The sequence below is a fragment of the Podarcis filfolensis genome (assembly GCF_964270895.1).
Source record: "Podarcis filfolensis genome assembly, chromosome: 12".
Classification (NCBI taxonomy): Eukaryota; Metazoa; Chordata; class Lepidosauria; order Squamata; family Lacertidae; genus Podarcis; species Podarcis filfolensis.
In genome coordinates this window covers 47,920,736-47,942,063 of record NC_139614.1, presented here as the reverse complement: position 1 = coordinate 47,942,063, position 21,328 = coordinate 47,920,736, and the positions used below count along the sequence as shown (strand labels likewise).

Here is a 21,328-nt window from a genome sequence, read left to right as displayed (position 1 = left end):
GATACAGACAGTGTTAAAGGCCTGATACTGATTATAAGACTACTGCCACAGAATACAAAATACCTGCATCTTATAGAATAAAAGAAATGATTTACTGATACAACACAGCCACAATTGATAAGTTCTATCAACTCTGGCATCTCATGGTTTTCACAAGCATGTTATTCAAGAACAGTAAACTCACTTGTCTTATTTTTTCTGCATCTGCCTGAGACATTGTGGTCTGCGTATTTGTTGCTCCAGCTGTTGGTACTGGGCCAGGAGAAGCTTGGGGGAACTGTTTTCCCTGCAAGCTCATAGAAGAGTTTGCAGATGAGCCCAAGTTACCCTCTGATCCAGATCTTGGCTGATCTGCAACATCGTGGGGAAGCTGAGCGGTTCCAAAAGTTTCTGGCTGAGGTCTTGGAGTCATTGGAGGTTGATCATAAGGATCACAAGGTGGTGCTGTTGAAGCATGGCTAAAAGAATCTGTCACAGCAGGTCCCAATAGCTTTGGAGGCTGAGAACACGGATCTGATGGCCTTACAAATGTCCCAGGTAAGGTCCTGTTCTGTGATGCCTGCAGATAAGGATCACGATTTGACATTAGGGCTGGTCTACTGTAAGGTTCTGGAATTCCAGGCCTTGGTGTTGCTGGTGGTTGAGAATATGGATCACTACTAACCGGCCTTGGTGTACCTGGAGGTTGGGCATATGGATCAGAATGCCTTTGATTAGCTGAAACCTGAGCAAATAAGTCTCCAGTCTGTGCAGGTCTTGGTGTGAGTGGCTGATGCATGTATGGGTCAACAGCAGTGGGGCGAGGAGTACCCGGAGGCTGGGCATAGGGGTCTGTGACTGGCCGAGGAGTACCCGGAGGCTGAGCGTAGGGGTCTGCAACAGGCCGAGGAGTAACTGGAGGCTGGGCGTAGGGGTCTGCGACAGGCCGAGGGGTACCCGGAGGCTGGGCGTAGGGGTCTGCGACAGGCCGAGGGGTACCCGGAGGCTGGGCGTAGGGGTCTGCGACAGGCCGAGGGGTACCCGGAGGCTGGGCGTAGGGATCTGAGACAGGCCGAGGGGTACCCGGAGGCTGGGCGTAGGGATCTGAGACAGGCCGAGGAGTACCCGGAGGCTGGGCATAAGGGTCCTGAGCAACTGCCCTTGAAATAGTTCCAGACTGAGAAAAAGAATCACCCTGGTTTCGCACTACTCTTTGTGGGTGGGCAAAAGTCTCTTTTATTGCTGGATGCGGAGTCAGAGGAGGCTGACTATATGGGTCATTAGATGGATTGTGTGAAAAGCTATCTACTGGCCTTGGTGTCAAAACAGGCCGTTCATAGGGGTCCACAGACATGCGCCGTGGGGTTGGTGGCATTGAAGCATACGGATCTTGTGGTGACTGAGTTGGGCGCATTGGAGTTTTAAATGGGCCAGGACTTCCCTCAACAACAGGAATGGGAGTCAATGGTGGGCGTGCATATGAGTCAGCAGGAGACATCCGGGGCCTTTGAAACGCATCTGTTCTTGGAGGTGGTTTAGCAAAGGGGTCGCTGTTTGCCGCTGATAAAGATGCTTTTCCTGGTTGTTCTGCAATTAAAGGTGATCTTGATATCCCCAAAGGTTTGGAGAAAGGTTCCGTTCCCATTGTAGGCCTGGGTGTATCTGGAGCTTTTGCATAAGGGTCACTGTTGACTGGAGACAAAGAACATGAATCTCTGACAGGTGATGGCCTGCTCCCTGTTGATTCAGATGCCTGAGCTGGCCTGGATAGGGGTGAAGGGGGTGGACAGATATCTACTGATGTAACAGAATTTATTCTGACAAAGTTTTGATTTTGGTTAACAGGTGGTGGCCGAGGAGTTCCCACCATTTTTGCATAAGGGTCAACAGGAGAAGGTGGTCTGGTAGAGGAGCAAGGAGGAAACATCTGTTGTGATGGTGCCTGGCAATGTGCATCTTGAACAGGCATTCTATTTGGTGCTGCAGGTGGAGGTGGGGCCTGTGGCTTTAAGAAAACATCAGAAGGTGTAGAAGTAGGGGTACCAGGAACCTGTTTTGTATATAACGTCTGTTGTGCAGGAGACATACTTCCATTGCCAGTCTGAGGGGTTAAAGGACTTTGAATCCCACTACTAGGTGTGTCTGAACCTGACTGGTTCAAAAGCTGCTGTGACCCAAGTTGTTGTTGCAGTTGCTGCTGTTGCTGCTGCTCATTTTTCACTTGCTCAAGTTTCTGAGTTGCTTCAATTTTAGCTTGCTGTTTACTTTTCTGACGCATTTGCTGTTTTAGGAAAGGAAAAAACCAGGTTGAATTATAACTATCAGGAAATCAAACAATAGTAAAGAACTCATAAGCACATTTTAAGGTCATTTGAAAAGTTCCAACAAATTAAGGATATGGGGCCAATTATTTCTAATATGTATATTATTTATGCAGGCTTCCAGATGACTAATATCAAACGTGCAGATCTCTGAGAATATATACTTAAATTTGAAGAAGACAACCTCTGTTAAAAGATACAGGGACACTGTATAACTTTCTTGGACATTCCATCCAAGGTGAAAGTACCAGAGGCTTCTGAACTTTATTTTTAAAGGTCCTATTCTGAGTTTCTTATGTCACACAAAATTATCCTTATGGTGGTTTGGCACATGAGCTAACATAGCATGCAGCTCACAATACATTGGTCTACATATGCTAAATGCACTGACTATCAAAATGACATTTTATTTCACTAGTGCGGAAAAACCTACTAACTTTCTTGTGAAACACCATGTGGAAATAATCCTTCATTCATTTGTAATAGTTACGAGTAGCCTCTACAAATGCTCATGACCTGAGAATTACTGTATTTTTCGCTCTATAAGATGCACCAGATCACAAGACGCACCTAGTTTTTGGAGGAGGAAAATAAGAAAAAAAATATTCTGAATCTCAGAAGCCAGAACAGCAAGAGGGATCGCTGTGCAGTGAAAGCAGCAATCCCTCTTGCTGTTCTGGCTTCTGCGATAGCTGCGCAGCCTGCATTCGCTCCATAAGACGCACACACATTTCCCCTTACTTTTTAGGAGGGAAAAAGTGAGTCTTATAGAGCAAAAAATACGGTACCTTCTACACATGTGGTGCCTCACCGAGAAGCTGAACTATGAAATGGCTTTGAGTTATTCAGGCATCTGCAGTATGGCAGGGCTTCTTAAACTCTCTAACCACAGGGCCAGTTTGAGGGGCCTAAAACTTACTGAGGCCTACCCGTCTACATAGAGGAGGTACGGGGATGGATCCAGTCACAAAACGGTAGCAAATGGAGGAAGTTTAATTTAAGCCCCACTTTTTGTTACTTTAAATTGAGAATTCTCAGTTAAGGTGCTAGGATTATGTAGACGTCACTTCAGAGGCTACCTATACTTGCTGTACACAGCCCATATACAAAGTATATGATAAACTACTATTTCCTTTTCTAGCATCTGATGTTAATTAAGGGCAGTTTTTTCTACAGCTGTACTAGACGAAAGGGGGAATCAAAGACCAAATGCAACACACCTGTCTAAATTTCCACTCTTGCTCATGCTCTGATTCCCTCTGCTTTAATGGGTCCTTAAAGAGTTCAGTGTCGATACGAGAGCTTGGATCAATGCTATCCTGCTGCTGCTGCCTTTTCATGGAATCATTAGACATCTGCACTTTGTTGATCCGTAAGGCAGCTCTATTATCTCGGGCTTTTTGCTGCAAAACAAGCACACATGTAATTTTTTAGACTTGTTTAGCCTGATATTGGAAGTAATGCCATTCTTTATTATCAACACCAAACCCACAAATGGTTTACAGGGTTTGAATAAATTTCACATAGGAAATAAGAAACTAGGACACCCTCGGTTACATTTCCAGAAAGGTAGCCATCAAAGGTGCAGTTAGCAACACACACACACACACACACACACACACACACACATTGAAAACAGTACAAGAAAAAGAGTCCTATCCATGTGTTTTGCACCAACAGCAGCTTCACTATTTCATGAAACATATGAAGAGAATTGGGACAATATCCGAAATCAAGCTAACCACTGTAAGCACTAAAGAGAGCAAATGGGAAATTTAAAAACAACAACAGACATCAGTTAATAATATAATCAGTTTAACCATTTAAAACAGCTTTAGGAATTAATTTCCGGGTGATGTTCATGATCTTTACTTTTCCAGAGGATCAAATCATCCTGTCAGTTTTTTAAAAAGTTTAGTATGTAAATTCAACACTAGGTTTTTAGAGATGCAAAAGAGCAGTCAGAAGAAAGCAGGCATGGCCCCAAATCCATAAAAAGTAAATTAAGAAAACTAACTAAAATTCATGTATGTAAAATGCACTTTGCAGAAGCAGTGTGCTTTATAGCAGTTTTAAAACTTAAAATACCGTATTTTTTGCTCTATAAGATGCACCAGACCACAAGACGCACCTAGTTTTTGGAAGAGGAAAACAAGAAAAAAAAACTTCTGAATCTCAGAAGCCAGAACAGCAAGAGGGATCGCTGCGCAGTGAAAGCAGCAATCCCTTTTGCTGTTCTGGCTTCTGGGATAGTTGCGCAGCCTGCATTCGCTCCATAAGACGCACACACGTTTCCCCTTACTTTTTAGGAGGGAAAAAGTGAGTCTTATAGAGCAAAAAATACGGTACTTTTAGACTAATTAAAGGAAATCAGAGGTATAACTTTTTTTCTGTTTCAACAAAAATGGCAAATACTCATTACCACATATGGAGCTCTTTCTTGTGAGCTTGCTTTCCTCCACAATTTAGCAATTTGCTTCACTCTTGTAGTCCAATCTGAGAATGCAGAGGAGAAAAAGGAGTAAGATTTTGTTATTTTGTATTAGGAATATCATCAATGCATCAGTAAACAGTAAACATGAAAATGTTGCCTTTTTCAGAATTCAGAAAAGCTGAACTTTATGAAATAAGATTGGTGCCTAACAGATTTGTAATGCAAGGTTTAACTCAGTGGACTTCCTGTACTGGCAAGAGGTTGGATTAGATAAGATTACTTTTAAGGTTCCTTCCAATTTTATGATTCTACAATTTATAACATACCTGGGAACTCCTCCTTTAGATTTGGAAAATTGATATTCGTGTACAAAACAGGTGCTACAGTTGCCATTTCACCAAGTGCTTCTTCCTTTTCCCACTTAAGAGTGCTTCTCTGTGCGTTAGACATGGTATCACCTTCACCATCCAGTGGTGTAGCAGACGGAACCCAAGAACTGGTGGGATCATTCAGAACTGCATTAAATGCTGTATTCTTATCCCTGGCAAAGCAAAGCAAAATCGGGATTTGTTCATTTCAGTATACGGAAATACATTATTCCAACAAACACACACAAATTAGCAACACCTCAAAATTATTAATAATTTTGGTTACTCTAAAACCCGGGAAGAAGAGAAATCAGAGAGCCCAACTCGTTAGCAACATGATAGGTTAAATGAATAGCTATGCTGAAGTAGGGGACATATCAAATTATTCAATTTGACTCACCTTGTGTCTGTGTATGGTGGCTGTGCTATTGTCGAAAAGGAGCCTATTCCTCCTCCCGGAACCAACGTTGTATGAGGGAGATGGGGGCTTGGTCCAATTAGGCCATTTATAAGTGGAACTCTTGAAAATGCATTCTCTCCTTTAAAGAAAAGTTGAAAACACAAATAATATTTATTTATAGTAATTTATTTACATATGGGCTTTTAGGGCATAGCCCACCCAAGGTGGCTCACAATACCATAAAGCACAATAACTTGAACAATCTAAAATATCATAAGTAAAAAACTGATTACTATCTGAAAGCCAATACTCAGGAAAAATAAAAAGTAATAGTAGTACTTTGCATGTGAAAAGCAAACTAAAACTCTGCTTCACTATTTCACAGTACTAAACTAAACCATTTGAAGGGACATTTTCTGCATACACCAAATATTAAACATTCAAAAATTTTAGTCTGTTTTGAAGACTTTGAAAGAAGATAACATCCAGGGACTAAGCTCAAATAACTCTGCCTCTCACATGCTATTTTGCAGACTAAAGCCTTTTTTTGGCATTGTTTTCTGGGTTTTGGGATGCTGTAAAGAAGACAATGTTTGGTTTCAGGAACATATAATGATCCTTATTCCTTGGCTGGAGACAGAAGGAGCTGAAAAGATGTTGGCCAAGCATCCTTGGGTACAGGGGTGGGAACCAATGAAGTAGTGGGGGCAGGGAATCTGTCAAGGGATACCTTTCTTCAGGGAGAATCTGCCAGGAGCTGAGCAACTGTGGGGCAGGGAAGAGAAGAGACAAAAATGGATGGAATTTGCAGCTCTGAAGAATGTTCTCTGCCACTTTTCTTCCTCTTTCTACCTCTCTCTCACACATACACATACAACTTGGAAGAGAAAGAAAGAGTGGGCCTGCACTAACCAAAGGGCTGGATGCAGCCACAGGGCCACAGGTTGCTCACTACTGTCCTAGGTAGATAGGAGACAGGCTGTATCAAAAGAAACATATCCACCCTTATAGGATAATTTTCTTGATTAAAAAAATTACAAAAACAATATTCTAGCTTCCAGTTTTCACAAGACTGGGTGACAATGACTGAATTACGCGTGAATTGCTAGCAATTGCATTTTTGTTTTTCAAAAAAAGATAGTAAACAAACCTTGATTATGCAAATGCATGAGTTGAGGAGGTGGCGGTGGTGGGGGTTGTGGCAAAGGAGTTGACTGAGTAGCTGAAGGGCTCAGTACAGCAGTAAATAGGTCTTCAACATCCTTTCCTCCCAGCTCTGCAAAACACTGCATGTGAGTATATAAGGTACGGTTGCATTTAGTAAGCTTCATAAAATGATGCTAAAAAGCAAGAGAACATACCTGGAATCTTGTACAGTTTGCCAAGAATTGCACCTGAACAAAGGAAAATCAACAGAAACATTAGCAAACATATACGTACAGTGAATTGTGGTAATTGCAACTAATTAAAACCAAGCACGAAGTAAATCTAAAAAGAAGTTCCTTCATTAAGCAATGATATAAGAGAAACATTTACCATCTGTGACCATCTTGTCCAGTTCAGGACTCAGGATTCTATCTAACTGTTCTTCACTCAGTGGCCGTGAACTCTGACTGACGCTTTGTGGAGGTATAGAGGATGGATCATCCGATATGGGTCCAATATCTAGTCCAGCTGATGGAAGGAAAAGTATGGTTTTAACTAAAAGACCAGCAATAAGCTGAGGTGCCTAGTTTAACAACTGCTTGGAAAATATATTTGAAGCATATTTTTCTATAACACACCCAACTAAAAAACTTGTTTGGTCTAAGAAACGAAGGTTTTGCAAACCTGACTGAATATTATCGTGAATCATAAGCCTCTCCTGGTATTAAGAACTTAACAATTCCAACAAGTGATTGAATTATTTTAACATTAGAGGCTTCTTTGTAAATATTCATCAGCAGGTAAGAGTTAACCTATGGACACTACAAAACCGTCTCTGGAATAGTTAAAGGAGGAAATGTTTTCTTTAGAACTGATATAGATACATTTACACAGAACTTAATATGGTGTCTAAATCTGGTGAAACAAAAATAGCCTGCAGAAATGGATGACTCTACCCTCTTTGTAAGATTCTGCAATTTACTACCTTTTCTAGTGAAGAAGAACATTTGCCAAAGAGAGCCAAGAATACACTGAGGGCTTCTGCCCAAGGCACTATCCTTAGATGTTAGGTGCGGTTTGCCAGAAACATTATTGTGTCTCTTTCCACCTTTGGCTCTGGGGGTGGCGCTGGGGATGCTCAGCAAAAAACAACGTTCTATTTAGCCTTTTCTCCTATACATTACACAGTAGTAGTTTTTTTGTCACAAGTCACTTCCTGGTTCTGTACTTCCTGGAATGGCGTCTGTCATCAATTACAGTAAAAGTGAAACCTCCCTCCAGGCTCTTCTTCCAAGTACATCTCCATCTCCTCTCTGAACTGCTTTCTCTATATTAGAACCTGTAGTACTTCATCTATTCCATAACTGATCTAAATCTGGATTCTGTCTTTTTTTTGACTTACATTATTTATTCACAGTATTTATATAGGTCACCTCGTAATAATATTCTCAGGGTAGCTCACAACAGGAAATAAAACAATTTAACATTCAGTAACAATGATACTATGAAAGTACAAATACAGCATAAAAACAGTTGCTGAGAATAGAAACAGCTGAAAGCTGAAAGAGATTAAAAAGTATAGGAGAATAAAAAAAAGATATTTGCCTGGCACCAAAATGACACCAAGGCAAGTGTAGGTGAGCGTCCCTAGTGAGGTCAATCCATAGCTGGGGTGCTACTACTGTAAAGGCCTCTCTCTCCCTTAGCCACTTGCCCATCTCACTTGTAAGAGGCACTTGAGTAAGGTCTAGAAGGAGAAAGATTCAGGAGCCCTGGTTTTAAGTTATGAAGGGTCTTAAAGTTCAAAATTGTCATCTTGAATTGAGCCTGGAAATGACTAAGAGCCAGTGAACAGGATGAAGCACTGTGAGATCAGCTTATATTACTCAGTACACCCCAAAGAGTTCCAGAGAGTCCACACACCCCTGACCACTGGAGCCTTCCAAAGTTGTGTGAGAGAGGAGATAGATTAGAGTGGGACAGAAGGATCCAAGGTGGGTTTCCCACCTTCTTCACCTTCTACATGATTTGCCCCTGCACAGGACCTCCTTCTGCCCCACTGAAAAAAGCAAGGCTATCTCTGGACCAAATAGGTGTCCTGGACACTTCCCTTGGCTGATCTGCATTAACTGTGGCATCCAAATCATGGCAGTTGTGAGTGGCTCTTATCTTTGAAGAGCCATGTCAAGGCATGCTTTTGAGGATTTGTTCACACGTCCTACTGTGCCAAACTGCAGAAGGCCTAAACCACTTGGAAAAGCTCTGTTGAATGATTAATTATTATACTAGACTTGTTCCTGTTATCACATAACACCAATGAGAGGTGGAACTAAGTATTTCTTCATGTTGGATTGGCTAGTGAACACCAGAGAACAGTATATTGCTAAGCAGCACATGGTCATGGTTGCTGAAGCTCAACTGAGTGAGTTTTAGTCAACTTGTCTCAAGGCTATCTAGATTATTTATGACCTCTCTGTCTTCTTGTGGGTTACTCCTGATGGGTGATATAGGCACTGGGAGTGGTGGTTGTGTAGGAGATTAGAATGAGGTGGCTGAGAATTTCCAGTCTAAGAATGATAGAATTCTTGGAATTCTACATACATATGTTACTTAATATGGGTTAGTATCATAAACACACTTAACTTATAGCACTTACTCACCACTTAGTAACTACAATATTTAGCAGTATATGAATTTAAATACTTGGAAATACAATGTTGAAGCCATTACAAAAAATAATACTTAAAGGGATAATAGCTTATATAATCTTTAAAAATAATGACTCCAACCTTATGTTTTATGCTTGAAAAAGTTGCAGTGTCAGGGCCAAATTAAAAACTGATATTAACTTTTTATTCATGCTTTTCATAATACAACAAACTAAATTAAAAACAAGTCTATCACTGTGATGCTCTATAAAGCATACTTAAATAGTGGAGGAGGAAGGAAACGTGTTACTTTGTACTGTGAAAGGCACACACACAAATCCAGTTATTCACAACATTTTAAAACAAAATTCTGAAACACTACTAGGTGCACTGCACAGGCAGGTATTTAACATTGCACAAGACTCTGCACACAGAGATAGTGAAACATGAAAGCATTTTTAGTGACATGGAATATATTTACACATGCAAAAATAAAAAATCAGCCGAAACCACTAGGAAAGATGACTACTTCTAACCATGAATCACCCACTGTTTATTTCCTTACCAAAAGGGGAGGATGAGCTCTCAACCTGGAAAGTGCATAAATCAAGACCTACAAGATCCAAACCAGATAAAATGGATGATTATAACAAGAAAGAAAGAAAAGGAGAGGCTGAAAAAGCAAGAAAGAATATAAACCAAAAGTATATACAGCTGCATGCTAAAATAGTACATGGGAATGCCAGACACCAACAAGATTTTTAAAAGTTATCCCCACATCAATAAAGTGCAAAGTAAAATAAAGTGCAGATTTATTGATCAAAGCAAGAAATAAGAAAGAGTCCTTTGCTTGCTGAAGCATACTTATGGTATAACAATATAAATAGTTGCATAATACCATGAACAGGATGATTTTATAAATCAAGACAAATTTCACAAAACCAACAAGAACTTATACATGTACCTGAATGATCCCCAGATTTCACTAAATCATCAGAAAGAATTCCAAGTATGTCATCATCAGTGCTCAGTACAAGGGCAGCTAATGGGTCATCCGAGGTACCTACAGAAAACAGGTACTTTACACAATGAGCTTATCCACATTTACCTTTTACTCTCCTCTTTCAAGGCAGAGGTCTGTGCTTTAAAGCTCCATATATGAGTGTGCTTTGATTGGTCTTTTTGCCCTGAGCTTTCCCCACAATGACCCTTCTTTAAAGCCAAATTGGAGCAAATGTCAATCTGGGTTTTCAGTGCATTGACATTTGTTTTGATTGGACTTTAAAGAGTGGGTTTTTGACCCTAGGGGAAAGCTCTGGAGCAATAAAAAATGGAGGGCACTTGGACACAGCACTTTATATCACAGTCCTTGCCTAGAAAGAGTGGAAGCAAGGTCAGTGTGGAAAAGCCCTTAATCATAACAACTGTGATCCCCCATGTTATTTATCCATTTGCTCTGAGCTCAAGGGTTTTTAACAAGTATTATTTTTAGTATGTGTTTCTCCAATCAGATACCTTTATTTTATTTTCTCTTTATGAAAGGAGGCTTGAATGTTTCTTTGTAAACAGAAAGCTCAAATTTAAGTAAACAGTTGAAACACCATTTAACACTTTGGGAATTGGCCTACAATGACTTAAATCAGGACAAGAAACTGGCAGGCCATGGGTAGGATACAGCCCACCCACAGCACCCCACCTCCTCCCCAGCTCTCCCTACAGATTTTAGGCTTGAAAAAAAGGCTCGTATTTGGAGCCCATAGAATCCTTTTTCCAAGCTTAATTGCAGTGCAGGGGGCCATGGGGGGAGGGAATCACAGCTGTGATCCTCTTCTGGAAACAACCTCCACTGTAATTAGGCTTGAAAACAGCCGTACCAGTGGAAGGCTTTACTCAAGCCTAATTGCTATGGGTGCGGGGATGGATTTCACAAAGGGGGCAGCTAGGAAGGGAAGGGTTAACCACGCAATCTCTGTGAGGATCACCCTCTTTGGCAATTAAGACTGATAAGGCCTATTTGTGTGTATGTGTGAAAAAGAGTGAGATCCTGCATATATGTATGTGTGTGCAGCATAATTATGTGGTGTGTGCAGTACATTTATGTGGGCACACCAGCTCCTGCAGTACTTTAGGCCCATGCACTTTCGTTTTGGCCTTACTCACCACTGGCATGTAGGTGCCAGAAAGTGGCCTATGGCTGAAAAATGTTCCTCACCCCTGTGCTGAAACAGCTTGGATCCATATAACACCTTCCCCATATAATAAACATAGACTGTAATGTCAGCCACTGCTGTCCTGGCCCAGGCTTCATAATCTTTGGTTTTATACCATCTGCACTCCAGCAATTTTCTGAACTGCTTCAGAAACATGAGCTCTTTGGTAAATCAGGGGGATTCTTGTCACTATAATGAGAGAGTATACTCAAGAGCCACTGTCCAATTGCTGCCATCTGCTGACAAGACAATGTAGCTATCAGACTTGAGTACAATTCCACCCCTTCCAACAGTGTTGGAAACCTATAGGAACTGTAAACTGCCAGAAGGGCCATAGCTCAGCAGTAGAGAACACACTTACGGAGAATACTAATTAATAAGATAGCTAAGGAAATTATTCAAAATACTTTCCCTAACCACTGTCCTTCTACCAATCCACCCAAAATTCCTGCTTTTAAGAACTCTGCTCTTCAAGTACCCCTTACCAAAAGAAACAAAAACATACAAGCCAGTGTACCTTGTATTCCAGATTTTGATGGAGCTGGAGTGGAAGTTGAGCTAAGAAGTGGATCTGAAGATGGATCTAGGAAATTTGTGTTCAAATTTGCTTTGCAAGAAATGTTAAGGCTCTCTTCACATAAATTATCTAAACTTGGTTTTCTTTGTCTACTGGTATCTAGGAGGTCTTTTCCAAAGAAGGCTTCCTACAATTAAAAACAAACACATTCCCCACATTTGAGCATTGGAACACAAAACCAAAAACTGATTTCTTTACATACAAAACTATTGTTCACCCAATTTAGTTCATTCTAATGTTAACTTTGTGGCTAGGACATAGTAAAATTAAACTCAACACAAATGACTATTTTTTAATGTAAAGTTCTTGAAGTTAATCCATCGCTCTTTACTTCCTATTCAAATACTTGTATCCTATGAAAAAAGAAGAAATATTTCCAATTTGGGGCAATTTCCCCATACTCAACAGCTCCCCATGCCCATCCAAGGTTGTTCAGGAAGCCTCCTGAACCCCTTGGATAAGCTTTTTGGAGCACACAGGCAGCTGCTAGAGTGAAGAGTAGATGGGGAACTTTTCTTCTGCAAACTTGGTTCAATTCAGCTTTCTTAGCATACATATTAGGTAATATATGGTGAAAAGAATTAAGTTCTCCATATTGCTCCATGCTGCTGAAAAAATAGCCCCTGTTTATAAGAATCAGTATACAAAATTAAATCCTCCTAGCAAGGGCAAACTATTTTCAACTGAAGCATCTGTATCAACATTAATACAGACATTTGGGTTATGTCTGAATAACATTCTATTGTTTTTGTTGGAAAACAAACGAAACAGGAAAATTAGAAGGAAATGTGTAATTTATGTTTTAATGCTTAATAGCAAAAGGAGGCTGTTGAAACGATCGCTCTTTATGCAAAATCAACTTAGAGTGATAATGAATCACACAACTGGAAAGCAAATGTTTGTGTTTTACACCGATTAACAGTTTATTCAATATATGCAAATGCTAATCTTAAGCAGCACACTACGCATAGCAATGACTATACCTGCAAGTACGCTGGGAAGATTTCTTCAAGCTTGTTTTTCTTCTTCCTGTAACGCTTTTTAATTTTTTCTGTATTCTCTGAAACAGGAGTAGTTTCATCAACGGGTGTATCTAGTAGCTGTTCACTCCAACCTAACAATGACAATCATGCATAATAACAAATTTACTTATAACTCTTGCCCACTCTTGAGGTACTGCCCCACTCTGTTTAGCATCTGTACATCTCCTTAGTTTAAAACAGCAATTTTATAAAAATTACAATAATGCAGAACTGCAGAGATGGACCAATTTAGCAAATGATGCATAATGTTTTCTTAAGGTATTCAGAGATGCTAAGTGAAATGAAACAAAATCTACAAAATTATTTCTGGGCTGAATTGAGATAACTGTGAAATAATTGCATTCGAGGAAGATAGGGAATGGTTTTTCTTCAACAGAAAATGAATGTTGAATACTGTATACCAGGGAGGTCCAACTCCCAAGAGACTGTGATCTACTCACAGAACAAAAAACTGGCAGTGATCTACCCCTTTTTGGCGGTGGGGGGTTCAGCTTTATTTAGAGGGGAATATCCCGCGATTGGCCTGAACCTCCCAGGTATCGACCAGTTGATCCCAATCAACCTATTGGATATCCCTGCTATATACTGTAGATTGCATATCTGTATTTGTATACATTTTAGTAAAGAAGTCTCATAAGTGACAAATGCTATTTTTAAACAAATAAAATTTGTTACTGAATTAAACCTCTTAAAAGGATGTTTCATTTAGGTGCTTTCATTAATTCTCATTATATTATCATTTTATATTAGTAGGATTGTTATTTTTCTCTTGTCAACCAAATGATACTGTGCAGAGTTATTCAGCTACTGAAGTGACACTTAAATACATTTAGCACCTTTTCAAATGTTAAGGAAATGTCTGCAGTGTGTCAAGATATGGAACCTACACATTACCACCTACGTTATGAAAAACATCAGGAGAGATTTCTAAAAGATTGAGGGGAATTCCTACTTTTGATGAGCATTATTAGGTAACTGAACAAGTCAGTTATGGGTAAATCAATATAATCAATCCAACTGCAGTATCATCCACTCTGCAGTTACTGTCCATTCCTAAAACAAAGCTATGGTAACACAGTATTTCATTAACATTGCCTTCATAATGATACAACCTATTGAGACAACAAGACCCAAACCCCAAATTATTGATTAAGGTAAAATCCCTGGTTCTAAACAGAGCATAAAAAATATTGGAGTTTGTGTTCATGTTATGTAAGGAGGCATTTAACCACGTTAAACTAATTTATCAAGAGCAGATGCTATCACTACAATTTTTTAAAAGGTTGCACTGCAAGAAACCCATTTGTCGGTTTTCCCTCAACACTACTACATTACCTGTAGCCACCTCCTGACAGACAATTCTGAGTATAAATGGGCAGCATGAGACAGTGTGAACAGATGGCAGAAACAAGGTGAGATGGGTGGGTGAGCAAGCAGTTGCAGGTGAGGTGGAGAAGAGTTTTATTTGGCCCACAAATTAAGTAAACTGACCTAATTCACACAGATCAGAATGCAGTGATCCTTCCTCTGAATTTCACAATACAGTTTTTTTGCTTAAAAACATACTGAAGTATGTAATTTAGGATAAAATATTTATAGAAATGCATACATTGAAATAAAATGTTTATTTCAATATGTATTTTGCAGTAAAATACTGCAAAAAAATAAAGAAAGAATTAAATAACAATTTTCATAGTTTTTTTTAAATCCACAGATTAATGCACAAATGGTACGGAACAGGCTTAAGAATAAAAACATGCAAAATTAATATGAACTGTTCAGGACAGGCACTTTTAAAATGATGCTTCAGGAATAAGTATGTGCTATGGGAAGTGCTGAAAATACAGATGTAGAGAAAACCAGTAGTTAATTTTTTAAGAATTGCATTATAATGAATCTTAACAATATAATGCTCCTATATTGGAGTACATGTTGCTATAGTGACAGATAATTTAACTTAACTATCAGTGTCACATTTAAGTGGTTGATTCACATAATTAGTACCCACTTTCATCTCTGCTGGGTATCTGCTCAGATACAGAGCCAGAGGAGTCCTTCCTTGAAAGAGATCGTTTTGTTTTTCCCTGTCCTGTACGACTCCGCTGACGTACCATAAATCCACCAATGCCTGTAAAAACACACACACATAATACACCTTGAATTTATTTGAATTAGGAAAACATACTTGGATTTCACCTTTTTGTAGATTCACAAACACTAAAGTCCACTTTAAGTATAAAATTGGAAGTCGATACACAGTACATATTTAGTAAGCACCTGGCTCTACATCATAATACAAGAGGTGGTAATGCAATTTATTTTACACTACTAGAATGTGTGTCCAGGAGCTTTGAGTGATCCAGATGCATGGTCCTGAGATGTATATGTAATGAAAATGATGCACCAGTGCCTCACGCACTATAGCAGGGATAGTGAACCCTTGATCCGTGGGCAGCAAGCCATGGCCAACTGCCCCACTCCTGATGTCATATGTAATATCAGGTGAGAGTCTTAAAGTGTTTCCAATTACAGTATTCTCTGGCAAGGGAGGCTTGCTGTCAGTGCCAATCAGCAGTGACAATAAGCTTTCAAGAATCAACTAACTGCTACAGAGTTCCCCATCAGAAAAGAATTAGAATGGAAAGCATCTGCCAAAAACCCAATGACTAAAGAGGAGAATATGATGTCTATCTAGCAAACCTAACCAGATGGAATATGGAAGGGTGAAATAGAATGTCCTTTCTGAGAGGATAATTTACTGGGTAAGACATTAGGTAGAAGTACAGACGAAGTACAGACGTTGGGAGAGTTAGGAACAAACTGATTTCACAACCATGTTTAGACCTACTGATCCTTGTGGAACATGCAAAATTCCCTCATCCTACATGTATAGAAAAAGAGTCTAATCTGAAACGTTTGGATTATGTTGTTGTGACAAGGAAAACAATATTCCAACTTCACTTTCAAAACTAGTGTCCCCCTTCCTGATACAGACTGTCTAGAGTTATTATACTTTGCACATGCACTGGGGCAGAAAAGAAATTTCTTTTAACTGCTATGGTAGTTATTTGCTTTAATGAAAGGTGCTCTAACAGCACCGCCATGATAGTGTTATGGGGAGATAGTGTGTGCTCACATATACGTTTTCCTGTCTTAAACAGTGGAAGCAAACCATTCAGAACAGCAGGGCACCTATCAGGTTTAATGATCCAATGGCAAGTTTCAATACAAAATTAGTACTTAAGAGAATGATACGGGTAGTTCTCCTGTTTCGCAACATTGGAACACCATTCTTTAGAATCAGAAAGGAAATGAATTGTAACCCAATTAGAGGAAGCTGTAATATACAATAAACAGGGAAGTGATAATTCTCAGCAAAATCTTGTCAATCAAGTTTGTAAGTTAAAAGATTATTATTTACATATAGATAATAAATATAAACCTAATGAATATGCAAACATCTGGAGCATGTACTCTACCAGGTCTGTATGGTTTTCTTTTTCTCTTTTTAATCCCCTCAGTTCCTTCTACTCCCTTAGGATCATCATCTGCAGGCTCCCGTTCAGGGCTTGTATCAGATTTTCCCTCACAGTCCATGAGATCTCCTTCTGAATTTAAACACAGACAAACACATAAAACAATTATAAAGTAAAATTCATAGAAAGTTGTCATTTTCTCTTACAGAATTCTGCCTCACCTCTCAGGAAAAAGCTTCCTAAGGTATGTAATGGCACATATAAAATAATGAGCATAATAAAATCAACACACAATTTTAAATGACAGCACACTGAAGTAGTAGTAGTAAAAACGGACTCTGCTAAAATCAAATGCCGGGAAAAGACAGAAGGTATAAATGCTACTAGGGATGGTGACTGACATGCAAAGAAAGGTGCGGAATTTCAGAGACAGGGTGCCATAACTGAAAAGGCCCTGTTTGCCACCCAATGCACCTCTGATGGTAGGATGGGGGGGTGCACTGAGCAGAGCTTCCAAGTTCAAGTAGTTCTTCTACGTCTGCTGGGCCTGGGTCATCTAAGGTTCATCTGGCTTGAATGTCATTAGGACAGGTGTACTTGTGCCCAGGTCCCATTTCTTCAACCTGAGTAGCAGCTGGCAGTCACTAAAAGTTGCTAAAAGGTACTGAAGGTATGAAAGACAGCTGAGCATCCTGTTTAGGGGAGTTTTTAATGTTTGATGTTTTATTGTGTTTTTAATATTCTGTTGGGAGCTGCCCAGAGTAGCTGGGAAACCCAGCCAGATGGGCCGGGGTATTAATAATAATAATAATTATTATTATTATTATTATTAAACATCACCTAATATACCTGTACTCATAAGCAGGCACTTATCATATTAATGAATAGCAATATTGCTGGGTATTTCATTACATGGGTTTCATTATGCAAGTCGTCTTTCTACTAGGTGTCAGTAAGTATTGTACTAGTCAGGTATTTCTCATTAAAGTTAAAATCCATTCATGACCTATGTATCTCCTTATATAACATCGCCATTGTGAAAGTCTAACATCCCTTAGCTAATAAAGGTACCGGGAATTAATTGCTTATGTCATAGCACTTACACCAACATGGAAGGGCTCCAGATGCAGTTGGTGGAGTACCTGTTTTGCATGCAAAAGGTTGCTAAAGCCACTGATAGGCAGAGCAGGCAACCAAAGAGTTATATATAGTTGGAAGGTTTCTTGGAAATAATCTAGTCCAAACCTCTGCTACATGCAGATCTATCACATTCTGTCTACTGAAGGGCAAAATTTCTGGTTCTATTCTGGAAGACCTGAACTACTGAAAATCCCAACTACCTCAATATCCTCCTACAACCCATGTCCTTCTGTAAACTGCTTCTATTGTTAACAGCGACATACAGAACAAAGCAACAATTACCTCTACTGTCATCCATCTCGCCATCCCTTGAATGTTCTGATTGGATGTCAGGCAGGGTCTGAAGTACAGCCACACTATTCTGGTTTATAATCTTCAACTTGAGCTTTGGCTTTGTCCGTTTTCTTCTTGGTACAACAGCACTGAGGCTCTGTAACTGAGACATCCCTGTTTCTGTCAGACAGACTCCATCCTGAGTGTATGTCTTCGGTGGGTCTATGAAATTTGCATGAACCATAACAGGAATACACAACTTTAATAACCTTAGCTTACAAGCATTGTGTAACTATACCCCCCCCCAACTTTAAGGAACTTGCAATTAGCATACTAACAATTATCCATTGTAAAATCAGAGCAAAAGAAATAAAAATGAGCAGAACTACTTCTGAAGTAAATCAACATTGGTTCAGAATAACACAAAGCTTTTCCATTGATATATTATTTATTCCAATCTGATAGAAAGAACAAATGACTGGTTCACATGTCATGCTAAACTCAACCACGGTTTAGCAAAAGTGTGTGGGTTCCCAGAGTCTGGGAACAATCCTCCCTGGTTGTTTTACTGCTGCACCATGCTGAACCAAGCCACGACATCTGAATCTGGGCTTCAAGTTTTGCTTTTTCCAGACTAACCATAAGCTCTAACCAAGGTTTGTCCTGTGGTTTATGGCTTTTTCCAGGACTGCCTGGGTTCAGATGGCACACTAAGCCAAACTATGGTTTCACTAAAGTGTGGTGAGTGAATTACCACACTAAAATGTCCCATTTCAGCCCTGTTTTTGGCTCACTTTAGGGATTTACTTAAACAAAAAATCTGCCTGTTCCATAAATTTTGAAGAGCAGTTACATGTTCAAAAAAACAAAACTTATAAGCACACACTTTTAGTAAGAGGCGATATGATGACAAAAGATAAAAAGAGCTAAGAAACCTATTGATACAATGTAGAACTTATTTCTAGGTTAAGCAATAACCATGTTAGGAGGAAGAAATAAAGAATTTAAAAAGTTACCAAATTCCTTTGCTTTCGTTATAATTTGAGTGGCAACTGATGGTTCACAGCATTCAGAGGAAGGCACTGAAAGATAAAAATTGAAATTGGCTGTGAGTCCTGGAAGACCTGCTCCCTGCCTTGCAGGCCTTTTCAGTGGCGTAGCGTGGGGGGTGCAGGGGGGGCCGGCCGCACCGGGCGCAACATCTGGGGGTTAGGGTTAGGGGGCGCAAATCCACGGGTTAGGGGGCGCAAATCCACGGGTTAGGGGGCGCAAATTACTTGCCTTGCCCCGGGTGCTGACAACCCACGCTACGCCACTGGGCCTTTTCCACATGGCAGTGCCCTTATTGACTCCAGCTACAAAAGCTGAGGCTGCTGAGGAAGCCAGATATCATCTTGTCTGTCTCAGTGCAGACCCAGGTCATCAAGTCTGAGCTTCCACAGCTGCCACCCCCTGCCATAAACCACCACTGGCAGGACTGGCAGCAACAACACTAGATATGTTCTATGCTTATAATAGTATTTTATTCTCTTGTAAACTATGCTACTTTAAATGTGCATTTTATATTGGACTTCCTTTAGTAATGTTTTATTTTGAAATCTTATAAGATAATGCTGTAGTTTCCTGTTATTTATATTGCTTTGGCTGTGTACCCTATATATGACTTTCTTCAGTAACATTTTATTATAGATTGCTTTATTTGATGTTTTAATGTACTGTAAACCACTTTAAGATTTTTTCCCTTAAAAATATACAGCGGTATAGAAATGAAATGAATAATGATGATGACGTTGCTTGTATTAAAATATATAATCCTCTATAACTATAGTTTTTGATGTTGGTATCATTTCTAATCTTCTGCAAGTCTCTTGTGCTCAGGCATGTCAGAAGTGCATTTTTAAATGTTTGAACAATTGAATTTTTTTAGGCTAATAAATTTCAGTTGACATTCACTGTTACCAGGAATACAGTGGAAGGCTGAATATACAAATTAAAAACAACTATGTGCTAATAGTGTGTTGAAGAAATGCTTATATTTCTGGAAGCACTAGGCACAATCTAAAGAACATTAATTCCATAACAGCTCTCACTGAAAGCAGTAACGCTTACAGCCTAATTCCATGCATGCATACCTGCAAGCTATTTTTTTTCTAACCTTTTTTTACCCACAGCACCAGAACACTCTGCCAAGGCACCTATGCCTACAATTTCTTACTGATATACCAGAGGATCTCTGGCAGCATAACTGCTTACTCTCTGGTAGGTCTTCCTCTCTGCTGGTAGAGTGGGACTTACACAACTTCCAAAGGACCCTCAGTTGGCCTTTGGCTGGCTTCAAGATTACTCCCTTAAATCAAGCCCTTCTCCGGGTTGTGAGAGAAAGCACCATGTACCATTTGTCCCTTTCAACAATAGCATTCATTTATTTTATTTCTTTGTATGCACAGCCTGCTCCATCTTGAAAAATCTAAGCAGGTATCAATTAATTTTTTAATGTTTTTTTTTAAAAAAAATGTAAATAATGCCTTTAAAATAAAATGAAAATCTAATTTGATGTAAACCTGAACAAGTTTATTTTTTAATGGAGTGGGAAACAACATTCCATAGAGGTTAAAGCCTGGATAATTTGAGAGACGGGGGGATGGAAAGACAGAAGCACATTTGGGAAGCCAAAGAGGCAGCAGTCCCATTTGACTTAGAAATAGCTAATTAAGACAAAGCATGATAATTTCAGAATTAACTAGCAAGAAATAGTATGGACAGACAGTGATTTGGATGTGGCAGCTGGCAGATTAACATATGAAGAAAACAAGAAATATAAGTTAGTTTAAAGATCAATAACACAATCTGCCAAGTGGGCAACCTCCATGAAGGACTCTGGTGCAAGACCCTTTAAATAGATGGAAGCCTGCCATTCTGCTATCACAGTCATTTCCCAAAACCTTCTAGGTATCAAAAGGTTATTGGAAAACCATTAGCAGCCCACTAAGAAGGGTTTTAGGATATGAAATTCTTTTAGACCCAGTGTTGTTGTTTTTACCCTTTTTCTGAATTATGTGGAAGACACAGTGAAGTAAGATCAAAAAGAATTTACTGCATGGTTTCTAATACAGTAACCACCGCTAAAATTTTATATGCAGGAAGGTGAGAGTGGAGATGATCAATGACACCACCTATTGAAGAATGAATTGGTAAAATATGGAAGTTTGCTTCAATGGCTGAATTAATATGATACATCAGATTCAAAGTGGAGGAGACAATAACAAGGTAATTTTATGATGAATGGCATTTTCTTTATCAAATATAGTAAGAA

The 21,328-nt window shown here is 39.5% G+C and overlaps 1 protein-coding gene across 7 annotated transcripts in view; it reads right to left on the bottom strand.

The window, feature by feature from the left end:
- The window catches only part of KMT2C (lysine methyltransferase 2C), a 142,899-nt gene that overhangs the window by 31,467 nt on the left and 90,104 nt on the right, over positions 1–21,328 (bottom strand). For 4 of the 7 annotated variants that reach the window (XM_083579031.1, XM_083579032.1, XM_083579033.1 and 1 more), the window contains 16 exons: positions 19,032–19,097; positions 18,025–18,237; positions 16,606–16,734; positions 15,135–15,254; positions 13,067–13,197; positions 12,024–12,210; positions 10,261–10,359; positions 9,862–9,909; positions 7,039–7,176; positions 6,864–6,896; positions 6,653–6,778; positions 5,503–5,641; positions 5,061–5,275; positions 4,723–4,796; positions 3,521–3,703; positions 185–2,260 (listed from right to left, as the gene is read on the bottom strand). In XM_083579031.1, coding sequence (XP_083435157.1) covers positions 185–2,260; positions 3,521–3,703; positions 4,723–4,796; positions 5,061–5,275; positions 5,503–5,641; positions 6,653–6,778; positions 6,864–6,896; positions 7,039–7,176; positions 9,862–9,909; positions 10,261–10,359; positions 12,024–12,210; positions 13,067–13,197; positions 15,135–15,254; positions 16,606–16,734; positions 18,025–18,237; positions 19,032–19,097 — 3,977 coding nt within the window. The remainder of the gene's footprint in view (positions 1–184; positions 2,261–3,520; positions 3,704–4,722; positions 4,797–5,060; positions 5,276–5,502; positions 5,642–6,652; positions 6,779–6,863; positions 6,897–7,038; positions 7,177–9,861; positions 9,910–10,260; positions 10,360–12,023; positions 12,211–13,066; positions 13,198–15,134; positions 15,255–16,605; positions 16,735–18,024; positions 18,238–19,031; positions 19,098–21,328) is intronic. The other 3 variants (XM_083579037.1, XM_083579035.1, XM_083579036.1) reach the window with 3 other exon arrangements.